The sequence below is a fragment of the Schistocerca cancellata genome, chromosome 2 (genome assembly GCF_023864275.1).
Source record: "Schistocerca cancellata isolate TAMUIC-IGC-003103 chromosome 2, iqSchCanc2.1, whole genome shotgun sequence".
Lineage (NCBI taxonomy): Eukaryota > Metazoa > Arthropoda > Insecta > Orthoptera > Acrididae > Schistocerca > Schistocerca cancellata.
This window is the reverse complement of record NC_064627.1, coordinates 410418120-410437158: the sequence shown is the minus strand read 5'-3', so window position 1 is coordinate 410437158 and position 19039 is coordinate 410418120. Positions and strand designations below refer to the sequence as shown.

Genomic DNA, 19039 nt, shown 5'->3' with positions numbered 1-19039 from the left:
TTAACAATAGTAAGATTTTTCCTGAGGAGCTACCTACCGGCTCGAAGTATATTACTTATGATGTTACTTATTACTTTTGTATTTCTTGTTATTTCTTTTGATTCGTTTCAGAATAATTATTTATTCATTTCATTAGTTGATATTTATTGACTACATTTTATTCCATCCAAAACTAGTAATGAAATCCACCTTTTATGATTTTTCGGAGGTTTTATCAGTCACATTATTGTGATCATGGCCTAGTTGTGAGCTCTCCACAGTGAGTACATTGCATGTAGTGAAGGATTAGGTATATAAGATAGCTACTAGGCTCTCTACATGCTTTTCGCTCTGTGACCAGTGTTTCCGTAGGTAAAGTAAGCTATTTATTTGTGATTGAAACCGCGGATTTCGTACTGAGAATCAGTAGTCTTTGAAACAACGAAGCATATATACTATTCACTTGTCTGAGCGATCAATAAATATTGTGAGAAGCAACTGCACCATGATACTTCTCGTGAAAACTATAGTTGAATGTTACTGGGGGAGGGACGTTCAGTATATCCCACCTAGTAAACAGAACATGTCCTTGCGAAATCTAGGAACAGGTATGCGGAAGAAGATTACGTAGTTCGTCGTTATTAATGGGAAACACCAGAAGAATCTAAAGAAGTATATGGATGAACCTCAATGACCTATTATGAGTCAATTGTTGTTCACAATCTATAACAGCGACCTAAATGACTGTTTTGTGCTCTCTGAAGATATTTAAACAAGACTTATTTGTATATTTGGTGGTCCTATTGGAAGAAAATTGTTGCTAAATATATGAAGACTTGAGGATGATCATCATTTGTTTCAAAATCTGGTAGCTGATATTCAACATCACCACACAGAATTTATTGCGTGTTAACAGTCGAATACCCTTGTGATCGTTTGAGCATACGATTGGCTATGAATCACGACTGTAAAATGTTTGGAGTAGCTGCACGGGACGATTTATAATGAAGGGATCACATAAATCTAGGCAAGGAGAAAGCAATATCAGATTGAGCTTCGTTGTAAGAATCTATAGGAAGTGCAATTCATCAACTAAGAAGATGACCTGCAAATCCCCGATTCGACCAGTACATGAGTATTTGTTGCCTCGGACCTCATCAAGTTGTATAAACATAGGTTCAGAGGAATAAAAGCAGAGTTGCGCACTTCAGAACACGACTGTTTTTTCATTACGAGGCATCACAGGAAATGCAAGTGCTCCTATGCGAGACTCTACCGGAAAGGAGCTGCACATCGCGAAGAGCCATTTTCTGAACCTTAAGAACTCCCACACAGAGAGACCAAGCTAGGCAGTGGGAGTCAGTACAGCAGGAGGGTTTAAGATTAATGGGAATGCATATCTAATGCACAGGTTGTTTATTAAGGCAGAGCCACATGGGCGCTACATAGGGGGAGGCTTGCTGAAAGGCATAATTCTCATATGAGGAGGTCAGGTTTTAGGATGTGTCTGTCACATATCGTGGCCAGCAGCAGAGAGAGCGAGTAGCCTTACAAAAGCTTGCAACAGGCAAACTTACCGGGATTTGATTTGAGGATACTGACTGGTAGCTGTGTAGCGTCGCGGGACAGCGCTGACACCATAGTGTCAGCATTGGCAGTATGGCACGCGGGCTCCCGCTTCCCCGCCCTGGTCTTGGGGGAACGATCGGGAGGTATCGGATTACAAAGTAGAGGCGAGACTGTTACAATTTTATATTAACATATGTTATATGTGTATAACTGTACATTTATTATTTCCCACTTCTTTCGTCCCGTGCAATGTAGACAAGAGTCAAATTACAGAAATCATGAGCACAAACGGGATTCGAATAACAGTTTCTCTCGAGGAATTCGCAAATAGAACTAGAGGTGTGGGAAACCACAAGTAACTTTCTTTATTAAGTCCAGAAACATTAATAATATATTTTGAATCACGCAAAGGACAACGCTTTCGTTTCGCTACGACGAAGTACACATTTAACCACATACATCTTCATAGATGTTCCTGGGAAACAGTCTGAGGTTCAAATCTTCTGAGAGGTAGTCTAAAGGAAACGAAAGGCGGCAGGTGTAAAGGACGAAAGTAAGAAGGAGATTACGTGTGACTAAAGTGGCTATTTGTTACATCAACAGAAAACAGCCTCTCCACAAGACAATTCAAAAATTTTACAAATGAATGATCGAGATAGGGCCATTAAAATACACGAATTTCAGGAATAAAATCCGGTAGTCTAGCTGTAGCGTTTTCTGCTGCTAATGAAGACCACGTCATGTGTCCCCTAAATCTAGTCACAGCTTAATTTTTGAATAAAAATGATGAGTAATTACGGCCGAAGACTTCCGGCATAAGAAGTCACCCAAGTCCTGCCTAACAACCGCCTTGTTAAAGTGGACGGAGGATATCGGACAGACCTTCAGGGCACTCTCTTGCCCTTGGAGTGATAAATTCCCCTAAAAGGCGAAAGAATCAGCAATGATCAACGGCTAGAGTTTACAGAAGGTAATGGAAGCAACTGCATTAATGAATGTGCAACCAAAGAACACGTGGCCTGCAGTTGAAAAAGTGGCTTGATGATCTCTCCGTTGGGAAAAGATTCAGGACAAGGCCCCTATTCGGATAACCAGAAGAGGACTGGCGACGGGCAGGCGACCACGAGAAGAAGATGGAACAATAAACGGAAGGATAACGTTCTATGAGTCGGAGCATGGAATGTCAGGAGTCTGAACGTAGTGGGGAAGCTAGAAAATCTGAAAAACAACATAATGAGGCTCAATGTAGAAATACTGGTTATCAGAAGGGGTAAACGGAAATAAGACAAAAATTTCCGGTCAGACGAATATAGGGTAATAACAATAGCAGCAAAAATGGCATAGTGGGAATAGGATTTGATATGAATTGTTAAATGTGGCAGAGAGTGAGCTATTGTGTACAGATCAGCGAAAGGATTCTTCTCATCGGATTCGACACCAAACAAATGGCAAAATGATGTTTCAGGTATACATGCAGAAATTGCAAGCAGAAGGCGAAGAGATAAAGTATATTAGGATACTGAACGGGTAATTCAGTAAGTGAGGGCAGAATAAAATCTAATAATCACGGGGGACTGAAACGCGATTGTGGGGAAAGGAGTAGAAGAAAGGGTTACGGGGAAATATGGAGAAAGCAGTAGGAAAGAGACAGGAGAAAGGATAACTGAGCTCTGCAATAAATTTCAGCTGGTAATACTTTGTTAAGAATCACTGGGGAGGAAATGTATCTGTAATTTCAAAAGAACAAGGGACACGGGAAGATTCCGGCTGGTTTACGTCATTGTCACACAGAATTCCAAAATCAGAAGTACTGCACTGTAAGCAGTACCAATGAGTAGCTACAAACTCAGATCACAATTTAGTAATGATGAATATGAGACTGAATTTTAAGAGAGTCATCCGGAAGAATTAGTGTGGAACGAAGTTGGTTAATAAAATACTGAGGAATGACGAGTAATGAATCATGGACTGTGGGATAACAGAAACGGAAGGGAATAGAAGTGTTTGTGATGTGGTGCTACAGATCGATGTTGAAAACCAGCTGGACTAATAAGGAATGAGGAGATTGTCTACAGAATCGGCGAAAATAGGAACGTATGCAAAACATTAACAAAAAGAAAAGACCGGTTGATAGGACATGTGTTAAGATATAAGGGAATAGCCTCCATGGCATTAGGGGCAGTTCTATAGGGCAAACACTGTGGAGGAAGATAGAAATTAGAGTACAACTGACAAATAATTGAGGACGTAGTGTCCAAGTGCTACTCTCAAATGAACAGGATACGCCGGAGAGGAATTGGTGGCGGACCGCATCAAACCAGTCCGAAGACTGATGTCGAGAGAGAGAGAGAGGGAAGATTCCGAATGTCAGCATGATTACCTCGTAACACGACTGGGGTACAGACTTCGAAAGTTTCCGAGAACGTAATTATTTAACACTGCATTTCGGAGCGGGGAGGGGATTAAAGATCGATAGTCAAGTTTAGGATAAGACAGAAAAATTATGATAAAATCTAAAAATCCTCATTCGTCAAAGTTTCCGCATATGTATATGGGATTCAGTTTCCTCGAAATTCTTTGTGCTATGGGTGCAGCTATTCTTCACTAGTACACTACTGATTTGACATCGTATTCTTGAATGCTTACACAAAGGTTCAAAATGGGTCTAAGCACTATGGGACTTAACATCTGAGGTCATCAGTCCCCTAGAATTAGAACTACTTAAACATAACTAACCTAAGGACATCACAGACATCCATCCCGAGGCAGGATTTGAACCTGCCACCGTAGCAGCATCACGGTTCCGGACTGAAGCGCCTAGAACCGTACGGCCACAAAGGTCGGCCTTACACAGAGGACGAGTTCAGTTCAAAAAAGGAAATCACTATAAAACCACGACAACTTCAACTTGAGACACGTAGGAACATTACAAGACATTCTCTGAAGACGATAGATTTACTGACTACTCTCCATCTTGCACGATTTTACATTATTAGAGCACTATGCGTGAGTTTGCCACTCGCGTATCGTGGTTCTCACTGAGATACGAAAATTACAAGATCAACTACTCTGCTCGTTTTACCTTTCGCCTAGCGAGATACACTGTTAAACTTAGGGGAAACAGTTTAAGACTAACTAACGACTGTGTTGAAAACACGTGGTCAAATCATGTCAAGACACAAAGCACTGTTATAAGTTCACTCATCACAATTGAGTATCAATGAAATAATTTGGTAATTTAAGCGAAAATTTTTCCTGCCGCATACCTTTAGTGAATGAACATGATCCCTAACAAAATATAACAACTGTTCTTCGGAAATAAGATCCGTAATTACCTCAGCCCACGTTACGAGTAAAAGCACAGCTTACTTATAGCACGGCAGGAGAAAGCGCGTGTCCCGACTGCCGGTCAACGACGGGTCTCTGCTGTGTCCAACCTCTAACGGTGTTTCCTATGGTGAGGGAAACTAGTGTGGAGGACTCTCTCTGATTCTCTACGTTACATTCAAAATCGTTCATCTATTCATTCGTACTGTGCAAAATTACTCAAAAAAGGGAGCAGAGAGGAAAGATTTTGCTGACTTTGACATAAAATAAAGTCACTCTAACGCTTCTTTTTCCCAAGCGCTTACACGTTGGTCCCTGTATAACTAGACGACAAGAAAGCGTCGTCTGAGAGACCTGATAAAACAAACGAAGAACACAATAGCTGAATGTGAAATGGGTCATTACAGGTTAATTTCGGAGTGACTATGTAAATGTATTTGGAGGGATCTAAGAGCAACGTAAACTGCATTCAACAAAACAGTATAACCGGCTTTAAGCCTACAAACAACAGTAAGTTTCAGGCGACAAGTGAAAACTTGCTGTGGACTATTTTTATGATGCAAAGAAGTTGCATTGAACATTTATGGATAGTAAAATCTGTGTGCAGCAGAACCACTGAGAGTCTGTGGCATTTCTCCTCTTCTTACGGCTGCCTTTAGAGTGACTTTTGGTCCAGAAGCAAAATACAAAATTTATCAAGCAACTGTTCCTTCACCAACTCATAAACAATCAGCTTGAAATCCAAATGAGATCTCGACCTACGCTACAGATCTGTCTACAATAAATAAATAAATAAATTGTATGAGCAGAATAAATAATCAGCGTTTCGTTTTATCCCAGTTCCAAACGCTACAACAGTTTTACTTCACAACTTTACGTCACATTTGATGTTCGATATCAGTCGATTCAACCAATCCATCTGTAGGATTTTCGTGAATGATCAGAACAAGTTAAGATTCACTGGACCGGTACTGGTAGAACCCGAGTTGATTTAGGTCTCTAAAAACTTTTATCATATACGTTGCATAACTCTACAACAATCTGGTGTCAGTTAAACAGAATTATGGTTTTTGGAATCATTCTACGACATTTTTAAAACGTGGATAGACGAGCCCCCTTTCTCAACCACAGGGTAAGATTTGCTATTCCATCAACCTACGATCGACAGATCCATAAGGAGCATTCACATTTTCCGCCTAGTGAATATATAATCTTACGTGTATCGATCAGGTTCAGTGCTCTTCTCTCCAGGGAGTGTCTTGAGTTGCTTGTCAAATCCATGTTCAGTTATTTCTTTGTTTACATTTTGAGTAGCCGACAATAAGAATTATGCTGTTAGCATTTTCGAAGAAGCAGTTTCGGAAACATAAATAAGTATTTAAGCCTTAATTTTATAATTGTCTCGGAAACTTAGAAGGTAAGAACTTTTTTCCAAATCTAGTGAATGCCTGAAATGGGTTCACAGAACCGCGGTTGACATTTCAGTCCATATAATTGGTTGTGATACTCCGGTTAAAGAGTCACAAGACATTCTATTCATTAGATTCGTTGAACGCGAAAGAAGAATATATTTTACTTACAAGTAAGCCGCTGGAATAAAATTAAATGAATAAATTGAACGTTAGGGTGTGAAATACAGTAAAATAGGTGAGTAATGTAGGTTTGGATTGCACGAATTTTTTTAGTCATGTTCTACACTGTAGTGTGAAATTTTTCCGCATTTTTTTTTCTTTTCTTGTGTGTATCAGATCTTTCTTTCCTGTAAGTAACATGTTCAATTACACTGCCGTAAAGAAATTCGACAGCCTAAAGGACAAGGTCATTTTCTGACATGTGATGTGACAGGTATTTCATCATTGTAAGGGTGTACGGCAATTAATTCAGACCAAATGAAACTCACATGACACAGTAATTGGCTCTGTGCACTATGGGACTAAACATCTGAGGTCATCATCAGTCCGCTAGAACTTAGAACTACTAAAACCTAACTAACCTAAGGACATCACACACATCCATGCCGGAGGCAGAATTCGAACCTGCGACCGTAGCGATCGCGCGGTTCCAAACTGATGCGCCCAGAACCACTCGGCTACATCGGCCGGCTCACAGTAATTAATATAAAGAGATCCGCTTCAGATATGCTAATGACTTGTTCAAACCAAGACCGGTTTCTGAATGTTAAAATCCTATCTTGAAGTGTATATATTTTTTCTATTTAGACATGAAAAACAAGCGGTCGCGCCAGTCAGCAATAGTGCCTCCAGACACCCTGCGTGACCTTCCACGCAGTTGTGACTGGTGCTGATAGCGTGTCGCTGGCCGACGACGGAGAGTTTCTGCGTAACATTCAACAGTTTCCAGCCCTTGCACTGTCTGGCCCGACTACGTGTTATGGATGTCTAACAAAGAAACATTTATACACATGAAGATGTAATTTTAACATCCCGAAACCGGTCGTGGTTTAGGTAAATCATTAATATAGCTCAAGCGGATATCTTTCAATTAATTAATCGTGCCATTCAGTTCGGATGTCCTGCATATCAAATCTTGTACACATGTCACATCAAAGGGTATCCAAAAAGTCCCGTCATTACGCAGTGTACCCCACTGGCAGCAATGAAGGCGCATGTTCTCACAGGCCGCCGAATGGCACCCTGCGACAGATTTTCCTAATCGTCTTGAGCCTTTTGTTTCAGATTCGCAATGGTTGTTGCAAGCTCTGGAGAACGAGTAAATCCCCATTTCAACATGTCGCTTACGCGTTCTATTACCGGGAGATCAGGCGATGTTGCTGACAAGGGCAGTTTTTTACACCACGAAGAGCACGTTCCGTAACAACAGCCGTATGTGGACGTGTATACTCCTGTTGAAAAAGCACAAATCACATCACCTTCCTGTCAAAGAAATGCCAATGGCGAGAGGATAACTATCTGTGTTTTGTAGCGAGCGCTGATTACTTTACCCTGCAAAAGGACAAAAATTCAGTATTTGTTGAAACTGATGGGCCACCACATTATGAAGCCTGGGATGGGACCTGTGTAACCTAGGTGAATGGGCTCCAGAATGGGCCACCCTCACCAGGTCTACTCTGTACACGTGTACGTCAGTGACTCACACACACGCAGGACGTACTCTCTTCACTGATAAGAGGGCGCCATTCCACTCTCCAGCCGGCTCTCTCAAGATACCAGATACTCATGGTTGGTGGTGTGGTTGTGTCAGCTATAACCCGACCAGAGAAAACCTGATCAGAGTCCTCCTGCAAGCAGACGGTTTCAATGGTCACTGGTGACACAGCTATTGCAGCACGTGGTCGCACAATCCGTTGACACCCTTCACATGCGCGGAAGTCCGGAATCTCGTCTACGGGTGTGCGAATATTTAACAGATCGCTGTTGCAATCAGAGAAACACCACCGACGCACTGTGTTCAACAAGTACAGCAACCGACTGTACGTCCATCCAGCATCCCGCCGGCCCACAGTGCAGGTCAGTGCAAATGGCTGAAGTTGTTCAACATGAGTATGTACTCGCCAATGAGGCACGATTGTATCGTAGAAAGAATGCTGCAAACAGTTTTCAGCTCTAAACTAAGTACAGTTACTGCCTGTAGCGTCAAAACGTAGGGTGCACAGACAAGCCTCCAGAGCGCCGTCTGATCGACGGTGACCGTGACAAATGAACCATTAAGACGACATCCCCTCAGTATGCACATATAACACCGAGGTGGCACTGAACACAATTCTTGTAGGTGTTGCAATTTTTTGCGACTGTGTATTCATACTCCGAGCTTTATGTAAGTTTCCGTAGCTTTTTTTTTTACGCAGTATCAGGATATTAGTAGTCACAGAGAGCTTCTTGCACCTGTTGTTGCAGGCGGGTGCACATCTCGGAGAAGACGCTGGGCTTCCTGAACGGGGAGTTCGAGGTGGAGCCGGCGCTGGGCGAGAAGCGCGAGGAGATGCTGCGCATGGCGGGCATCCGCACCTTCTTCATCGTCCGCACGCTCAAGCCGGTGGGTGGCCGCGCGCGCACGCTGCACCCGCTCTAGAGACCCTCGTGCTCGCGTTTGTTACTGCACCTCTCTCCCCTGCAGTTTCACAGATCCCTTGGCGGTTTGGTTTCCACAAATAACAAAATTTCGCCACTCACATGTTATATTAAAACTTTTGCTACAATAAGACGGATTCTGGCATAACGGAAAACAAAATAATTATCCGGATACACGTTTATCCTGTGAATTGAAATTTGATCATAGGTAGTTCCCAAACGATGTGTACAACTGTATAGGAGATCAAGTATCAAGTACAGTACACACACATACACACACACACACACACACACACACACACACACACATACATACACACACACACACACACACACACACACACACACACACACACACATATATATATATATATATATATATATATATATATATATATATATATATATGTGTGTATGTATGTATGTGTGTGGGTGGGTGGGTGGGTGGGTGGGTGTGCGTGTGTGAAAAAGAACAGCCATCGGAAGAGATAAAGGAACTGCAGACACTGGATTCGAACGGGTATTGATTTAAATCTGCGGGAGAAGTTGATCGTTTGTGCCACACCAGACACCAGGATACGAACCCAGGTCTCCCGCTTACTAGGTAGATGTGCTGACCACTGCTCCATCCGGACGCATTGACCATCGTAGCAGCAGGAAGTACCCTACCACGCTTACCGTCAGACCCAAATTCTCAACTTGTCCGCAGACTACTAATGTAGTGCCCTTTCCCCATTCTCCTCATTATTCGTGGCGTTTCGCCGTTTCACGTAAGGTTTTGAGCCTGGTATCCAAATGCACTGAAGAGATCATTGGCCATCTTCGCGTTACATAGAATGTTAGTGTGGTGTTTGTTCTTTCGGACTGTCCGAAAGAACAAACATCTCGTGTAGATTATGACATTCAGTGCATGACAAGGTTGGAACTACTGGGCACCTCAAGAGGGATGACTTTCATTTATTAATTACGTACTCGAAGTTCTCAGTCTCATTACGTATGTGCCAATATCCGGATCGGTCTTTCCTTGAGGTATATGGGCGTTCCACGTGAATAGCTGCTGCCGTGACGCTTTTTATATTCAAAGGCTGCATATACCAATCCACTTTACTTTCCAGAATGAGATTTTCACTCTGCAGCGGAGTGTGCGCTGATATGAAACTTCCTGGCAGATTAAAACTGTGTGCCCGACCGAGACTCGAACTCGGGACCTTTGCCTTTCGCGGGCAAGTGCTCTACCATCTGCGCTACCGAAGCACGACTCACGCCCGGTACTCACAGCTTTACTTCTGCCAGTATCTCGTCTCCTACCTTCCAAACTTTACAGAAGCTCTCCTGCGAACCTTGCAGAACTAGCACTCTTGAAAGAAAGGATTTAGCGGAGACATGGCTTAGGTAGGAGACGAGATACTGGCAGAAGTAAAGCTGTGAGTACCGGGCGTGAGTCGTGCTTCGGTAGCTCAGATGGTAGAGCACTTGGCCGCGAAAGGCAAAGGTCCCGAGTTCGAGTCTCGGTCGGGCACACAGTTTCAATCTGCCAGGAAGTTTCACTTTACTTTGTTTCACCGACTGCACGAATTATGTCGTAGAACATTTTAGGAAGGAACGGTTACAAGGGATTGAACAGGGCTTTTTAATACTTTTATTTACGTCTATCTCTCTAAAACTTTCACAAAATTCTTGTACAACAAGTCTGTCAATGAACGCTTTCTCCTCAGAAACGCGTCACTTCTTGCGCTTTTGCACTGTGACTGGTGGTTGAGCCTACACTTTTGACTAACACGACCTCATATGCATCATTAATAAAATCACAGTCATTTATCTTTAAGCCGTTTGCTGTCTAGACTGGAGATACTAAAGAGAAATTTTACTCGACTTGTGCTTAGTTAAGTACAACAATTGCAGTTAAACATACAACCAGAGAAGGTGCCAGTTGGCGGCATCGATGATACATACGCAGACTGCTTCCATTTCTCATCACTCACTAACTGTAGATTTTGCGTGTATAGGATGTATCAAACAAAGTTTTAGCAGCAGATTCTACACATGTTGCGAAACTCAGCTCGCTCTCTTCGTCCACGAGATGCAGAGCGCCGTAGAGATCGATGCTCAGCTTGACGCCGTGTTCTTCGATTTTGCGAACAAATTGGATACAGTTCTGCACTTTAGTTTGGTGAAAAAAATACGAACTTACCGAGTGTCTCACCAGATTTATGTCTGCGTTCAGACAGAACATGCCGCTTTTAACGGAACCAAATCCACATACTTAAAGATAATTTCCGGAGGACGCCAAGGAAATGTGATAGGCACGTTACTAATGTTTTGCAGTATATATATAGGATCTGGTGGATAGCGTCAGAAGCTCTTTAAGACCGTTCGCAGATGATGTGGTTGTCTTTACGAAAGCAGCAGCGCCAGAAAACGGTATAGACTTGCGAAATGAGCTACAGATCGATGGTGCAGGCTCTGGCAGTTTACACTGAGCGTAAATAGATGTATCACATAGCGCATACGTAGTAGAAATAAACTGCAACCTGTAATTGAATAGTAACATAAAACAAATAGCAGGAAAAGCAGATGCCAAAACTATATTCATAGATAGTGTCTTAAGAAAATGTAGCTCATCCACGGAAGAAGTGGCTCACAAAACACTTGTCCGACGATTCTTGAGCGTTGTTCATCAATATGGGACCGTTACCACATAAGACTGATAGAAGAGATGGAGAGGATCCAACGAAGTGCGGCGTGTTTTGACACGGGATTGTTCAGTCGGCGCGACAGCGTTACAGAGATGCTCAACAAACTCCAGTGTCAGACGCTAGAAGAAAAGTGTTGTACATCATGGGAGGTTTGCTGTTGGAATTCCGAGGGACTACGTTCCGGGAAAAGTCGGTCAACGCATTACTTCCTCCCACAGACATCTCGGAAATGACTGCAACGAGAAAATATGTGAAATTAGAGATAACACAGAGATTTACCGACAATAATTGTCCCCATGCATCATTCGCGAATGTAATAAGTAACTGGGGATCAGATAGTGGTAGCATGCGAAGGTGTTTGCCGAATACGCACAGTTATAGAGAAAAAAAAAGAAAAAATCCACATAAACATAATTCAACAACCTTCGTTTGTTACGCAATCTTCAACCCAGAAACTGATAACAAACGATCAGAATACCCACTGCTTGTTACTACCCTCGCATTTACTAATCGGATCAGGAGTGTCCCATCCTGTCAAACAACCTCGAACAATGCCGAATGCTACCTTCCATGTGGTACTACAAAATGTACCACATGCTGTGGCGACATGTTCTGATACCTCACTCTTCGACAATTTTCCTTCCTAGTCAGGAGTACGACCACACCATGCTCTACGTCTGTCCATCTGTGGACACATGTGGAAATTGTCGTGTGTTTTCATAACCCTTATAACAAAACTCTGTAAATTCTTTTATTCATTCACAATGACAGTGTACAAGAATGATGGAGGAAATCAATGGTGTCATTTCCTCTTAACCACTGCGCCACCTCACTTGGTCGTTAAAAATTTTATATGTCTCTAATCCGGACCCCTCCGTTTAGCAATCCGTCTCGCTGACCGGGCAGCTAGCGAGGTGGACCTAAAGGATTTTACTGTTCCGATTAAAACTGTGATACATTTGACACACGGTGAACATGCTTTTGTACGGCGTAGAATAAGAATTTCACTGTGCGGTGCTCCTGTAACGCACTTCAAGTATTCAATAGAATAAAAATGCAGAAAGTCTGCGACGCTTCTAAAACAAATTCTCTTCACATACTCCTAACCTAGATAAATTAAGAGGATTATTTGCGGAAGGGAATGAAAGTTTTGCTACTTTTCGAAACAATAAAGAGTTCTCTAGAAGTAAGACATATCGTTTTCCTGCTCTACTTCAGCACGAAACACTTCGCATATCGGTAACGTTACAACAGTTCCAGAACCCCTTGTTTCTCTCCTCTACTTTACGCCTTTAAGGAAATCATTCGACGACACATTTATATTTATAGCGCGAAAGAACTTCGATTTCACATAGAGACGAGGCATTCACAGAGGAGGATTCGAACTGTATCTCGATTACAGTTCCGCAGATAATTCGCTAAATGTACAACGTATACGGTAATGTCATGGGTTTGTTGACTGCACGTCGTATTCCGGAAAAGCTGTATCCGGATATGGTAGCTCTGTCTGCCGAACGCGGGGTGAGTATCCATTCAGCATAGACAACCCGATACTGCCGTAACAGTAACATTTTTCAGTTGTGATGCAAACAGGAGTGCAAACTGACAGTGTCCTAGTTCTGTTACAACGCACAACGGATTGTCAGTAAAGGTTTCCAATGGATTTATAAGAATAGTGTAATCATTTAAAACTGCTACCGCACTTTTTTTCTAATTCCATACTTAGTACCTCGAAGCAGTTTCGTGTTCCACGCCGTCAGAGCGCATGGTGTAGCGGGAGATTTCTGGTCAGATTACTACGCAATCCACTTTTAGAATAGAATTGTTATTTAGAGAGATGTCATAAAAATCCGATATGATACCATCAGTATAGAAGGATGCTAAATGACAGAATTCAACAATAATTAACAATTTGGGTGCACATGGTCTATATTGAAGTTCAACGTAACGGGGATTGCAATTATGAACATAATGTCATCGTACGTCGATCGTTTCAGTACCCATCTACATACCGTAATTGGTCCTATTAGTTTATAGTGACACACACCTGATTCAATGAAAACTGATGGTGTCAACCAGTAAACCCTCGATTCGTTAAGGAATCGAACGCCTCTCTATAAAAGAGCTTCAAATGTCTGATTACTTTACAAATGAGTTAATGTGTTAAATATTTGACGTCAAGCATGTAAACGAGAAAAGTTCTAAAAAGGTTTGAAATTATGCTCAAAGTTTGTTGGAAGTCACTAGGCGTCACCGCCGAGCGAGGTGCTACAGTGGTTAGTGCACTTGGGCTCGCATTCGGAAGGTCGACGGTTCCAACTCGCGTCCTGCCAACCTTATTTAGGTTCTCCGCAATTTCCCTAAATCGCTTCAGGCAAATGCCGGGATTATTCCTGTCGAAGGGCACATCCGATTTCCTTAACCATCCTTCCCTAATCAGAGCTTGTGCTCCGTCTCTAATGACCTCGTTGTCGACGGGACGTGAAACACTAATCTCCTCCTCCCCACTGGATGAATATAGTCTGGATAATTTGCACTCCATTTTAAGAAAAAAGCTAGTTTTGCACTGATCCCTATGTTTATAACGCCATATCTCCAAAAATATTTCTACAATGATATAACTTTGCCGGTGCATACAGTGATATACGTAGATACTACCTACAAGGATTGTTGAAAATAAAGTCGGTAGTAAAGACGTAATAAATTTAAACGTCTTGCCTTGTACTGCAGTTTTAATGGATGAATAGCAAAAGTGTAGTAGGCGATATACTTTCCATTTCATCATTTTGTGGGTGTTTCGTCAACGAAAAAATATTTTGCAAAGGTTGACATTATGTGTAAGGTTTGTTGGAATTCACTAAGTGTTCTCCTTCTCAAATAGTGGATTAATAAAGTCCGAATGTTTTCATGACGTCAGTTACGATGTCTCAAGACAAACGCACAGTTTTTAACTGTAAAACTTGTATTACTGTGTTAAAAAGAATGTACCTATTAATGGGTATGTCATAAGAAAATTTTAGATTTTTCAATTCGGTCAATAATTACGTGAAATATTGAAAATCCAGTTTTTATTGACCCTAGAAGGTGTTAGGTATACAACCTACACCTGGTATCGCGTTCCGCGCTAGTCGCTTATGTAGAGTGTATAATAATTATGTATAATGTTTATATGTTATTTATGGTTCTTCAAAGCAGTGTCGGCCCTTAAACGGTTAGGAAAGATCAAAATTGCTATTTCATTTGTATACAGGGCGAGTCATTAATTATTCCCGCCAAGAACAACTCCGAAAGTATAATAGGAGGTGAAAAGTTGTGTGACAAAAGATGCACGGTACAACGGGGGCCATAATATGACGTTGGTTTTTTGTTGCTAGGTGGGGTCGCGTGAGAGATATGAAGGTCAACTTTGTTTTCTTAAATGGGATGCTATAGTTTGGTACCTATTTTCTGATAGCGTCTATCGATATGAATCCAATGATGTGTAACAGTAAGGTCTTTGAAGGTCAACGAGGGTCAAAAAGGTGGCATGAATGTCCATTCACAGAAGGTGTTCGAAGTGATGACCATTGGGTAACAAGGCAGTTGAGTGGTATTCCTGATCATTTCGGCACTTATCGAAGCACGTGCTCTGACAATTCTCTCTCGGATAACGTGCAAATAGTAAATATTCGCCGAATACGGAGTATCCGCTTAACGTGCCATTGACATGTAAACACCATTAGACGGTTTCGAAATGCAACACTAATAGGAACGGTAAGATTAGTATCTTCGAATCAAGTGAATGTGAATGATGTACTCCTTCGAAGAACAAGTCGATATGCTTCTCATTTACGGAGAATGCCAACGAGATTCAGTGAGAGATAGAGACGGATACGCTGAAAGATATCCTCAACATACTCACCCTACACGCTATACATTTAAATATGTGTATGATAAATTGAGAACAACTGGGTCTTTAACGCATCGGAAGAATATCCGGCAAAGGAAAATTACTAACGAGGAAACTGAAATTGGCACTCTTTCCATTGTGGTTCGAGATCCTTGTCTTATTCGCGTCAAATCGCAAGGGAATCTAGCATGATTCACAATAGTGTTGTTCGTGTTCTGCATTACCATAAATATCATCCTTACCATATAGTCTCCACCAGGAATTAACTGGTACGAATTGTATGCATCGCATTGAATTCTGCCAATGGGTTCAACTTCAGATTCAGAGGGATGACACATTTATTAATTTGATTTTATTTAGTGACGACGCGACATCACGAACCATGGAAATGTTAATTTGCATAACATTCATTACTGGGCAACTGAAAATCCATGTTGGCTGCATCAAGTTGCACACCAAAAACCGTGGTCGGTGCGGGATTCTGGGGGACAGATTTATAGGCCGCAGTGGATACAGCGGTTCCCGTCAGATCACCGAAGTTAAGCGCTGTCGGACATGCCGGCACTTGGATGGGTGACCATCCGGGCCGCCATGCGCTGTTGCCATTTTTCGGAATGCACTCAGCCTCGTGATGCCACTTGAGGAGATACTCGACCGAATAGTAGCGGCTCCGGTCAAAGAAAATCATCATAACTACCGGGAGAGCGTGTGCTGACCACACGCCCCTCCTACCTGCATCCTCAGCTTAGGTTGACACCGGTCAGATGGTCCCGATGGGCCACTTGTGGCCTGAAGATGGAGTGCTTTTTTTCTAGTTTCATCGCAGGAAATCTTAATGGTAGGATGTACACCACATTCCTGCAAGAAACATTAGGTCTGATATTGGAAGAAATACCTTTAGGAACAAGGAACAGAATATGGTAACTACACTATGGGTGTCCGGCACATATTTCGCTGATGGCTAGAAATGAGTTGCAGAGGCAATTCCCAAATCGTTGGACTGGACGCATAGGATATGTATCGTGGCCGGCTCGTTCGCCATACTTGAGGCGTCTGGATTTTTTCTTGTGGGGATTCGTAAAAGACATTGTTTATAAAGGCGTTCCAAATACACCTGAAGATACGCGAGAGAAGTGCCGCTGTGATAAGGAATACCACTCAATCCAAGATAGGAAGATTGCAGCACTGCATCGATAGCAATGGTCATCACTTCGAACATCTTGTGTAAATGGACGTTGATGCCACCTTTGTGACCTTCGTTGACCTTCAAAGACCTTACTTACTCTTGCACATCATTGGATTCGTCTCGATAGCTGCTATCAGAGAATAAGTACCAAACTATAGCATCTCAATTTAAAAAAAAAAAAAAAAGTTGACCATATCTCTGACGCGACCCCACCTAACAACAAAAACAGGCATATTATGACCCCTGTTGTCCCATGCAACGTTTGTTCCACAAACTTTTCAGCTCCTATCACAGTTTCGGAGTTATCTTGGTGGCAGCAGTTAGTGACTCATCCTGTACAAAGACAAATTGTACTTTAAAGTTGTCACTAAAAATACCTAATTTTTATATGATACTCTAATAAACATTGAGATGGACATAGGCCACACATTTTTAACATATGTTGATGCTGCATATTTTAGTATATGTGGTATATAAATAAATGGAAAACACATAGAGGAAACGGTGTTAGCAAAAATCTTTAAACTTCTTCACCATTTTACTTCATGTTGTTGTTATATATTACTCTAATATTGTATATATTTTAAACATAAATGGTTCGCAAATATGAAATATGTATGTAATACATAAAGAGGAAACATTGCTAGCAAAAACCTCAAAAAGTTCTTTAATGATTTATTTCAAATATTCGCACGATAATCAAATAAAATGTGATTGGTTATAGACGATTTTGTTTAATATAAATATTATATGAATATTTTTAAGATTTGACAGGTAACGTTGTTAGCAAAAATCTCGAAAAGTTCTTGATCGATGTTATTCAAATTTATCCACAATCCATACATGTTATAAAAATGTATGTATGTATGTATGTATTTATGTATCTTCCACATCTGCTGCTAAAGCTCTGGACCAGTTTCACATAAATATGGTACACACATCAATGTCTGGTAAGAATCGCTTTAGGGGTAAGAAAGGGCGACGGTGGGTGTGAAAAAGTAGTGTAGCTCACAACACGCGAATTTCCAGGATTTGTTCACTCAGTATTTGAGAGAGACAGAAAGCACTTAGTGAGCTGCAACGAACTTTACACATAACTCTAGTCGCAACAACTTTCGCAGAGAGTAAACGCATATATCGCCGAATGTACTCACAAAAACATATCATTGCACGATAAATGACTTAAAAAACACAGATGCTTGAAAAACTACCGCATCACGCGTGACGTTTAAATTTATTACTTCTCTGCCAACTATATTAGCAACAAATTTCGCAGACAGTACCCACATATGCAGCTCAACGTACCTACAAGATTATGGCATTGTATGGCACATCGTTCGGGATGTATGACGTCATAGAGACTGTGCTGCATGAAAACGAAACTGCAGGAGGAATCAGCTACAGATATGTGCGGAATATGTTGAATATATGTGAAATATAAGTGACGTGTGCGTACTTTGGCAGAGCCGCACATTAAAAGCTCCTCCTAAACCCCTGAATCGACTGCAACCAAACTTGCTATCTGCAGAGAAATACTCTGGTGGTAGTAGCCACCAACCTCCTATTGGGTTGATGATGCAATGTGAGAAAGGGGGGGGGTGGGGAGGAAGAGATAGACAGACATAGAAGAGGAGGGAAGACATGGACAAAGATAGGAAGGAGGAGAAGCTGGACAGCGTGAGGGGGAGGTAGAAATGGACAGAGAAATGGAAGAAAAGGAGATCAGCAGAGGGAGGAGGAGATGGACAGGGGAAGATAAGAGGAGGAGAGGGACAGAGACACAGAGATGAAAATAAACAGAGAAAGGGAAGAGAGATGGATGGAGAGAGATTGACAGGGAGATGGGGAGGAAGAGATTAACAGAGGGGAGGGAGGGGATAAAGGAGGTGAGGAGGCGGTAGAGGCGCAGGAGGGATGGACTCGGATGTGTGAGGAGGAGGAGGGGGGGATGAGGAGGAGCAGATGGACAGAATGGGGCAGGCCAAATGGACAGAGAGAGAGAGGGAAGTAGCAGATTGCCAGAGAGGGGGTTAGGAGGAGAAAGACAGACAGCAGGGAGGCGAACGAGGTGGACAGAGAGAAGGAGGTGAAGGAGAAGGACAGAGAGGAGGGTGGAGGAAATGGACAAAGAGAGGGAGAAAGAAGAGATGGACCAATAGAATCGGAATAAATACATACCGAAGCAAAGCCGGTTATTCCACTAGTCAGGTATGTTCACAATGTACTCCCTCTTTATCTTTCTATGTACATGTGTTGGGCACAGTGCTATTCGACACTGTAGTTCCGCACTGAAAACGCTCTTGTGGTCTCCTTGCAACATCGCGTTTAGTTACCTTTCGACCTA

At 42.1% G+C, this 19039-nt stretch overlaps 1 protein-coding gene across 1 annotated transcript in view; it reads left to right on the top strand.

Moving 5' to 3' along the window:
- The window catches only part of LOC126146011 (adenylate cyclase type 3), a 923811-nt gene that overhangs the window by 678033 nt on the left and 226739 nt on the right, over positions 1–19039 (top strand). Inside the window, exon 7 of the mRNA XM_049915594.1 lies at positions 8751–8889. Within this exon, the coding sequence (XP_049771551.1) occupies positions 8751–8889 (139 nt within the window). The remainder of the gene's footprint in view (positions 1–8750; positions 8890–19039) is intronic.